The sequence below is a fragment of the Pteropus medius genome, unplaced genomic scaffold (assembly GCF_902729225.1).
Source record: "Pteropus medius unplaced genomic scaffold, Ma_sr-lr_union100, whole genome shotgun sequence".
Classification (NCBI taxonomy): domain Eukaryota; kingdom Metazoa; phylum Chordata; class Mammalia; order Chiroptera; family Pteropodidae; genus Pteropus; species Pteropus medius.
The window spans coordinates 7985726-7996318 of record NW_024354500.1 but is presented as its reverse complement, the minus strand read 5'-3'; the positions used below and the strand labels follow the sequence as shown (position 1 = coordinate 7996318).

General features: G+C 36.2%; 1 protein-coding gene across 1 annotated transcript in view; it reads right to left on the bottom strand.

Annotated features, from left to right (window-relative positions):
* Positions 1-6206: 6206 nt before the first annotated feature.
* The window catches only part of GABRR1 (gamma-aminobutyric acid type A receptor subunit rho1), a 31488-nt gene continuing 27101 nt past the window's right edge, over positions 6207-10593 (bottom strand). The window contains 3 exon segments of the mRNA XM_039853166.1: positions 6207-7699; positions 8597-8793; positions 10158-10310. Of these exon segments, the coding sequence (XP_039709100.1) occupies positions 7406-7699; positions 8597-8793; positions 10158-10310 (644 nt within the window). The 3' untranslated portion in view covers positions 6207-7405.

The following is a 10593-nucleotide window of genomic DNA, read 5'->3' as shown; positions in this document are numbered from 1 at the left end:
TAGGTAAAATCTGCACCAATGCTGTCTGCCACCACCATGGTGAGGAACTAATATTGATGTGCCACTGAGATTTGGGTCACTTTCAAGTCTCTGTAATACTTTGTCCCTTTTTCAGTTTTTGAAAAATTTGGTCAAAATAAGGGTTTACCACATTGGGGTATGTTATGTCATAAGTTTATCGTGTCAGAAAAGAGGTTGAGAACTGATGTTCTAGCATCTATCTAGAAATACGAGTTTTTTTTCAGATCTTATCTTGACGTTTTACATTATTTTACTTTAACAGCTTTGTAATATTCAGATTTTAAAATGCCTTTTTACTTTTTATATATCAGTGAGTTAATTGAGCCACATTACCCTATAAAGTATAAATAAATACATAAATAAATGCTGGAATCAAATTCTCATGTCCAGAGCAACCAGCTATAGTTAATCTTAGTTATGCCATTTGAATTTAGGAGAATACTTCCTTTGTAGTGATAGTTTTTCCTTTTGGAACTCATACTTCAGTAGAATGTTTTCTAAGTTATTGTACTAAATTGTCACAAATGTTTATACTTGTCTTAAATTGTCATTTTTGGTCCTCATATTTTGGGTTAAATTTCCAAAGATTTTGAAAGTTAAAGAAGGAAGCATTAGATTATAGATGAAAAGTGTCATTTTTAGAATGGTTATATTTAGCTCTATACTTAAGAGATAGCTTATTTTTAGGAGGTTGACAATGAATAAAACTTTTAAACATTGGTACTTTTGTATCTTGTTCTTGAGGAAGGGAGCAACTAAGTTTTTCTCCCAGAATTACTTTCAATGATGACATTTTATTATCACTTAGATTTAGTAATATGTATGTATGTATGTGTGTATATATATAGATATATATATGTATGTGTGTGTGTGTGTGTGTGTGTATAGTATGTTATTCCTCTACGAGATTATATATTTTTGAAGTCAGTGTGTTTTCAGTTTGCTTAAGTTGTCTCAGGTACACCAAAACCTGACTCAGTTGGAAAAAAAGGCCAAGCCAACTTAGTGCAAAGTTTAAAATATGATTTTTAAAACATTGAATTCGTTTCTGATTAAAACTAGAGGTATACTTGAGGTATCTTTCTTTTTATGGAAAATGCTTTTATTATATACCTTTTGTAGTCTTTTATTGTTCACACCTTTAACTGAAAGCCTTTTCTTCAAATATCAACTTTTGGCTATCTTTGTTAAATTAATAGACTTTAAGAAGTATAATTCAAATTAATGATTTAAATTTAATACAGATTGAAAATGTTTTCTCTTCAGTGACTTGATTTTTAAAGCAGGTACTATTATAACTAACTTGCTATATATTATATAATAAGATTGAGTATAGCTAATGTTTAGCTTCCCTCTTAAAATTTTCAGACTGCTTTCGGTTTCAACAAACTTCATATTATAGGAACAACTCAGGAAAATATTACCTTTTAATTCCTTCTCCCTATAACATCCTTTAGAGCTGGCACACTAAACTAGAACATTTTCATGTGTTTATGAATTTTATGTAAACTGAAAGAGTTTTGATTTCCCACAATCCTCCAAGGGCTGTTTATTAATATATCATATTGATATTTTAACTGTTACTTTTAGCAGCTGAGTTTAGTGAACATATATTGCGGAGTGCCTACTTCTAGGAGGTAGAAAGGAGAGTTAGACATGGCCTATGCCCCCAAAAGTAATCATAAGATTTACTTCATTTGAGCAACACTGAGATTGAAGGAACACTTGAAAGCTACTGTCTTGGAAACTTTTGAAGAAGTGTTTGTAAAATATTTAGAAATACCTAAGTCATGTCCATCTTTTGACCAGAAGAAATTTATATAAAAAGCCTTTTTTTAAAGAATGATTATCAAATATGCTCTTTTTAAAAAGCCTTTCTGACAGTTTTTATGTTTTTTGAGTTTCTAACTTTTTACCTGAAGCATCTCCTTAGTCTTTTGGAAAATGTCCCCTTCATAGTACTAGCCTTCAAACTATCAAAATAAATTCTCATTGTAAAAGAAAGTTCTCTTTGTGCTAGCTAACACAAAGGCTGTAAGGTATGATATGCAACTTATTTTTTTACATACTCTAGCAAGTGTTTTGTAATTATATAGTTGAAGACGGTGCATTTTGATATGTAGGAAGTTTATATTTTAAATTAAGCAATCACTGTCTACTACCATCGGATTATAGTAGTTTTAAAGAATATTTTAATACATGTTTAAAAATGCATGAAAATTTAGAATGTTAGTATGTTTAATAGCAATTGTGATATTTTCAACATATTTATACATATATATAAAATGAAAATATCTGAAGATAAAACACTTATCTAAATACGCTGTGATGCATTATGCTCTCATTAATTCATCAGTATTACAGATGTTGGTGTGCTTTTAAACTATAAATGTCATATTTCATATAATGAGCATTTTTAAAGAACACTTAAGTCCTTTTATTTAAAAATAAATGTTTTTATAGTCTCAGGCTAAAAATACCAATGTAAATTGTACATGGTAAGAGTTAGATACATAATTATAATATTGAATCTTCTTTAAAATTTTTTTTAACTTTAGTACAAAGTAGTTCCACATAATAACTCAAATACAGTAGAACAGGTTTTTAGATTCTTAATGCCTAAAGAATAAGTTCCTCATATGAGAAAAATTACAATGTCCATGTTTTTTTTTGTTGTTAAAACTGGCTTCCAAGATAGAGTTCAAATCTGTTCTTTTTTTCTAGTGATTAAAATGTAAGATTGACTTTGCTTAGTTCAGTGGATCAAAGCATCCAAACACCTTAAAAAATAAACCTCAAAAATAAAAAATAGAAAGGAATATCAGGTCAGGGTCTTAAATAGACAAGAATCTTGTATAGGTCGAAAACTAAGTAAACATTACCCCATTGAGAACAATAAATTGCATTTGAGACGGTTTGAATTTTTTTTAATGTATTTGTTCTGTCACTAATACCTAAGTATTTTGTTCAGCTCAAGAGAATGGAAAGCAGATCAAAACTTCATGTTTTCCCACTTGAGATTAATTTATTCAAGGCATACCAAACTCTCTAAATCCAACATTGTATTGCCTGTAGATGATATAGATTAACAATTGCTTCATGCCTTGTTGTTTGACCTGACACACTCTTCACAGGAAAATCATGTTTTGTGGTATGAGAACTTTAAAGAGGAACCTAAGTAACCTTTGACTATAATTAGAGTTCAAGTTTGCTTATTACTTGATAGAGGGGTAAGATGCCACCTTTAAAGAAGTAGACTTAGATGTAGTTGAAACCTGTACCTTTAAATTATTGTCCAAGCCTCGTCAATCTCTGAAAGTGTTAAAGGGTATAAAATTATTGTTCAGCCATAACATTTCTTCAGAGATGGAGTGGTTATCCATAGCAACTGTTCAGTATATCTTCCATAGTCTTCGGAAGGCTTTTAGTTTCTGCTTATACATCCCAAGTCACAAAACCTACCTAGATAGAGAGTATGTTCTTTAAGAGAAGGTCTTTTGTAAAACAAAAAATTATATATATATACACATACATATGAGTTGTATATGTATTTGCGTGTGTGTGTGTGAAGAGCTTGTAATAGGAAATTCCAGGTAGAAAGAGATTACAACCATAGTTCTCTTGGATTTTTATCTCTAGATAGCTCTCTCCAGTCAGATTTTAGTCCATGTTCTCCAGCTTCTGATGTTACCATTAACCTACCTACCCTCTGCCACTTTTTAAGTTCACCTGGTCTAAATATGATTTCCATTGATCCAAAGTTGGATAAAAAAGAATTTAGGAAATCAATGGGAAAAAATACAAAAGCTTAGACATTCACAAAGCACAAATTTATTCTAAGATGACAATAATAATTTCACTAACAAAACTCGTTTTCTGTTTTCCAGTATATCACAACCATATTTATTATTTTTTAATATATGACCTCATCTATCCCTTCTTTCTGCCAAAGAAATAGATTTTCTGCATATTCAAAAGCATGTCCTTGGTGTTGAACCAGTTGCCAGTTTGTTTTTTTGTTTTTATCTTTTATTTTTTAAACTCGAAGGATCCTTCTTGTTCTGGACTCATTTGCAGACAGCCATCATTGAGCTCAGGATTGGCTGAGCAAGAAATCAATCTGGCTGTAGTTACTAATTCCTTTCATGTCTCTTGATGGACCATTTTAGCTCTCTAGAACACCTGTATAAGCTGAAATGGAATTCTGATAAGGGTGGGGAGACACTTGAATTAGTTCTAGGAATTTAGAATTGAGACAGGGTCATTTAGATGAGGACGAGCCCCTGAATTTTAAGGTTAATAAATCAAAGTGAATGTCAATTCTGAGCAGAGAAGGACAACCTATAGGGAATAAAACAATCACCCAGCAAGCAGTAAAGGTACTATTCTGCCTAAAGAGTGTCCTTGATGGGTAAAAAAGAAAATTTCCTCATATTAGAGTTGATGTATTGTGTGTGACAGTTTGTTTACTTGTTCATTATTCTTTATTTGTAATAAAGTGAATGAAAATTGGGTTAGGAGTCTTTTACTTATTAACCATATTATCTGCTTGCTAGTCAGTCAACTTTCTCAGCCTTTAAAATTTCCTCAGTCTGGTTCAAATGAAAAAGTGAATGTGAAGTACTTTTTTGTAAAGCTAGATTTTACTAATAAACCATCACAGCTCTTCTCTATAAAATATGAACTATGAAAAAAATAAGAATATTGTTTAGGAATATATAACAAAGGAACAGACTATTGCTATTAATAAGAACCTGCTCTAACCCCAGTTCTCTCTCGAGTAACACTCTGTACATCTTTATGAAGTCCACATTTACGAAAACCATAACAAGAAATTCTCAAAATCTTGAAGTGTCTTCTGAACTACCAGGCAAAAAATAAATTATGTTTGATACTGTTTTCAAGTGTATTTTACAGTATTATAACTCTTTAAATAAATTATTCAATATGATTATGTGGTTCCTACCTATTAACCAAATTTCCCTACTCCCCAGTCATGGCAGCAAAAGTTTATTAGGTACTGTAGATGCCCACTTATATGGTGAGGTTTTCTCCAAAAACATCCATCAGAAAAGAGGGAGTTGCTTTATAATTGGTTCTTTACAAAGTCACATTACAGAGCTTTCTCTTAATCACATAGCTGTGACAGCAGATTACTGCCTTGAAAAAATATAGCATGGAAACGACCTCAATCAATGCTAGTTACAAATGCTTATAGAGATCAACTTAGAGATTCCCTAGAAAAGGTAGCAAAGAAATTTACTATAAATTTAATCACTTATTCTTCAAAGTCACTAGGGTGGATATCAATTTTAAAGATCACCTTTAAAAACAATACTGTATGTGATTATATTCTGTAAAGATAAAGAGATAATACCTATAAGATGCATTAGATACACTGTTATGCAAAGGAATAATTCCTATGGGCATCTGTTGTAGACTGAACTGCGTTCCTCCAAAATTCATGTGTTGAAACCTTCGCCCCCAATGTGACTGCATTTGGAGGCAGGGCCTTAAAAGAGGTTAAGGTTAATTAAAGTTAAATGAGATCATAAGGGTATGGCTCCAATACAATAGACGAATGTCCTTATACGAAAAGGAAGAGACACCAGGGATGCATGCACTCAGAGAAAAAGGCCATGAGAGAACACAGCAAGCCAAGGAGAGAGGCCTCAGGAAAAGCCAAACCTGCTGACATCTTGATCTTGGACTTCCAGCCTCCAGAACTAAGAGAAAATAAACTGTATAAGCCACCCAGTCTATGGTACTTTGCTATAGTGGCCTGAGCGAACTAATACAGTATCCTATATTCTCTTTCAAATGGCGGAGTTACCCAAAAGACGGAACTTCAGATGATGTGCCCTGGAAACCTGCTAGAAGACTGGGTGGCCCTGGTCATGAGGAAGAAGCCCCTGGCAAAGCCCCTGCCTGTGAAGAATTTGAAATTATTTCATAAAATATGCACACAAAAAAGTAATGTTTTAAAAATAAATATTTTAATATTAAAAGTTAACATTTGACTATTCTACATCCTTTTAAGTTTATTGAGTGTCAAAAAAAACTTTCTTTTGATGAGCTTTTATTGGAAAAATGGGAGATTGCCTTGTAATTAGGATCATGCAAAATTTTTTTCAGATGGGAATAAAGTATAGCCTTGCATATAAAGAAATACCATATTAGTATAGATGACCAGTCAAATTAAGTTTAGAATGAAAATGACATTATTATGTGTAGAATTCACTTTATTAAAGTGAGTTTCAAACAAATGCTGTTTGGGTAAGTTTGGTGGAGGTCGATCCTATAGATACAGAATATAAGTAACTATTTGTTTAAAATAATACATCAAATTAGAACCCTCTCCTTTATCCCATGCCCTGACGTTAGTGGCCATCGTTTTCTGGTTCATAGGAGATGCTAGTATTTCCTGAGTATAAATGCAGATGACCAGTCATGTCTTCTCATTTCTTTTTCTTTTTGGTGTTCTTTTTCTCTTCAGAAACCATGTGAATATTTCTCATCCTAGTGAGTTACAGATAGTCTCAAATTATGCATTTTCTTGAAATGTTTACTTGGGAAAAAAAAAAGTCTTTTCCCAAGTTTTTTAGTAAAGATATCTCATCGCTGAGAAAGGACTTCACTTTGAACTAGGACATGCACCAAAGTGGAGACACATGAAGCAGTGATTATAAAATAGGAAACAAACACAAGTTTTCTAGTCTAGTTATCTCTATGACAGAACTGACAAAACGCATGTATACACCCTTATCTTCAAAGTTTCCCTACCAGGGGAATTCCCACCCAAATCAGAAGCAACCGCACCAATCCAAAGAGCATTTCTTGTGAGGAGGTAAAACCTCATGAACCACAAGATGTTAATAAAAATAGGAATATTAGTATTGCCTTGTATTCAAATAAACATGAGGCAGTACATTGGAAATTGATAATAGGCTATAAACTGCAGCATGAATTTCGGTCAAAGTGGGGATTTTTAGGTGCACACGTGTTCCATGCAAATGAGATTTAGGTGTGCCCCAATTCCACCTAGCCCAAAGAATGTAACGGTGCTGCCATGAAGGAAATCATGTGAATAAGCATCTGGGGTCTAAAAGAGGTTGAAATACAGTGTGACCACAACCCTGGCAGTGTGTTTTTTCAGAAACAACTACCATCAGTTTGCTATGGTGTCATATTCTTGCAGCACTTAGCATAAGGCTGCATATACAATAGATTGTTAATAAATGCAGATTAAACCAGGAAATGTCAATGTAGTTTTGGAAAGCTGGGCAAGGGTGGGTACTGGGAACATTTTTTTTTATCATAATCTTACTTTTCATCATACAGGTATTTCTGTAGTACACACAAAAGAATCTGAAATTACAGGCATCTATGAGAAAATCGACCAGTATATTAAATTGAATAAAATGTATGCTGCTGGAAAAATGATCCTGGAATATTTATCAATGGCGTGGGTGTCGATCCTCATGCTCACGTAGCTGGTCCTCTGACTTTTCCTCTGGGGGGAGCTCCTTTCCGAGGCCAGGGCCAGCTGCACCATCATCCTGTCTGGCTTCTCTCCATTCTCTGGCATGTAGTTGCCCAGGTCATTCACCTCCACGTCGCTGTAGCTGCCATCCAGCATGACAGTGCGTGGCTGAGGTAAGCCACAGGTGCAGGGAAGCTGCGAACACAGCAAATACACGTTGGGATGCAAGCTCAGCTTCAACTCTCAGAAGCCATTCGAAAGAAACTGCAAGGTGGAGGCGGTGGCCTTTTTCTAGTCTCTTTCAATCCCAATTAGGGATGGGAGATGAGAAAATAATGGTGGTGACACTGTAAACATTCTAAAATAGCAGGTCTTATTTTTGCTTACACATAACAACTCAGCAAACCACATCATATCAGAGACCAACAAGAATGTTTATAGTCAGGGAACTGCCCTGTTCTCCACGCAATCATTAACCAATAGGAGCCCTGATAAAAGTGTTTACAGATAACATTACTGAGAAACAGAGAGAGTAGGGAAGGGGGAGTTTGAAAGGAGTGGCATTGTGGGGATAGTTTACTACTACATAGAGAGTTTTCTGGAGGAGATAACCATGGAGCTGCAGACAGGAGAAAGAAAAGTCAGGTGGAAGGGAAAATAATCTGGGAAAGGATGAGAGATGTTTGAGGTTACATACGAGGAAAAAATTCCTAGAAGGAAGGATGTGCTCCTCTGGAAACTTCTTTTATTACGCCTCTAAGTTCATAAACGATTGGTTCCACCATGTTGAATCGTCATTTATTTTTATCACTAAACTATGAACACCACCAAGATTAAAGGAATTATGTGTTAGTAAACTTGCCTTAGCACCTCCCGGTGTATGGTAGATGCTAAGTAAATGTTTGAATCAATGAAAAATAGAGCCCAGAGTAAATGTCACACTGTTTTGACATATTTTGTTTGCTCTTCACACCAACCCCGGGGGAAGCAGGTGAAGGAGGGGGCATCATTAACCCCATTTCACAGAGGTCTGATCTGCCCAAGGTCCAGAGCTAGACCGGGCTGCATCCCGTTAGCTTATGGTAAAGTCACCTTCTCCCGGAGCTTCCTTTCCTTCCGCTCCTGCACCGTCGTCAGGTAGTTGACGGCTGCGTACTCCAGCACCGAGAGGAACACGAACACAAAGCTGACCCAGAGGTAGATGTCCACGGCCTTGATGTAGGAGACGCGGGGCATGGAGGCGTTCACGCCCGTGATGATGGTGGACATGGTCAGCACCGTGGTGATACCTGCAAACAAAGTGAGAAATAAGCACGTGTTTGCCTTTCACCAAGCACACCAGATGACCATGCCACCGTTCTTTGTCCTTCCTGCTCCTTCGGCCTAAAATATCTCCATCCCTGTTCCTCAGTCTAGCAAACACCTGCTCATCTTTCAAGATTTAGCTTTTATGAAGCCTCTCCTGTTCCTCCACCCCTCAAGCTTACTCTTCTCCCCTCTGTATACCTCATATTCATCGTAGCACCTGTATCACTTTCTTCTCCTAAGGGAGCCCCAGACATTTTGGCAGTAAGATTTATTTCCATTCATTTGTGTTTAAAACAAAGATTACATATATGAGCAGATATATATGTTTCTTGTAACTGCCTCTCTAAAAAAGGAAAAAAGTACACCAGATTTACTTTAATATTTGTGTCCTTGTTGCTAGTCCTGTAGTCTCAGGCCTCTGTCATCAGCTGTCAGGGCACCTCTGGCAGCCACCCCCTTGCTGGACCTGCCTGACTATTCAGCAGTGTCCAGTTTTACCAAGGATGATGATGTTAACCTCATTTAAGGGAGACAGATATTTAAAACTAGAATGTATGTTTATTTAGTACAGTAACTGTTTAAGCTATAGAACAACTGTTAAGGGACAGGGCATCTGTCAGTGGAAATTTCCTCAGGATTTCAAATTAAGCTCAGAACATTTGTTTGGCAGACACCAAATCACAGGGGATTGGGGTCATCTTAAGGGCCATGTCCAATCCAGTTTCACTGAAATCGGGTGGGTCACCCTCTCTTTTGAAGCCCCTAAATGATATGAGCAATGGTGGTGTGTGATTAAGTGGGCATAATACTTAAAGTGGGGGTAGAGTCGAAGGCAAATAGCTGTCAATGGAATTCTCATAGAGCAGGGGTTCTCAGGCTTGAGCACGTATAAGAATTAATGGGAGAGCTTGTTCAAAACACAGGTTTGTGGTTCTCTCTCAAGATTCTGATTCTATTCAGGTAGGTGGGACCCAGTGTTCTTCATTTTTAAAAATTTCCATTGGAGATTCTGTCACAAAGATCCCCTGGGCCAGTTTTTGAAAAATCCTGTTGTCATTTCCTTATGCGAGCGGGCAGAGAAAGCACCCACAGACTAGGATCACCCACCCCAGAATACGGCTCAAACGAGACTAAAGATGGGCTGTTTGCATGGGCACTTATGGAGACCTGGAAACGGGTTTTCTAGATTTTTAATAATGGCATTTCACCTGTGAATGAATAACTTGAAGTGTTTCCAAGTTATAATGCCAATGGGTTTAGGACCAATCTGAAATGAATGGTTTTATCTGGAAGGAATTATTTATATTTTCAGATACCTGGAATATGCACTTAAAATATTCCTTACCTAAGGGGACTCTGGCAGGCACAGCTCTGCGGTCGATCCAGAAGGACACCCAGGACAACATGACCATCAGGGTGGCGGGGAAATAGGTTTGGAGCAAGAAGAAGAAGATGTGGCGACGCAACGTGAAGTTAATGTACAGACGGTTGTACCAGCCTGGGGGACACAGGAAGACAAGACAGCACACACCAGAGCTACCCAGCTCCTTCATAAAACAAATTTTATTCAGGGAACCATAGATGCCTTAGACACTTCACTGGAAACTTACCACACCTTTGCAAAGTAGAGGTGAGAAAAACCATGGAACAGAGGGATTATATTATACCCACATCACAGGGGCGAATCCATCTCAATAAATCTTTGACCCCTGTCCTATACATAAAAGGAACCCCATGAGAAGGTCATTTAAGACTCTTGTTACTCAAACTATGGGACAGGA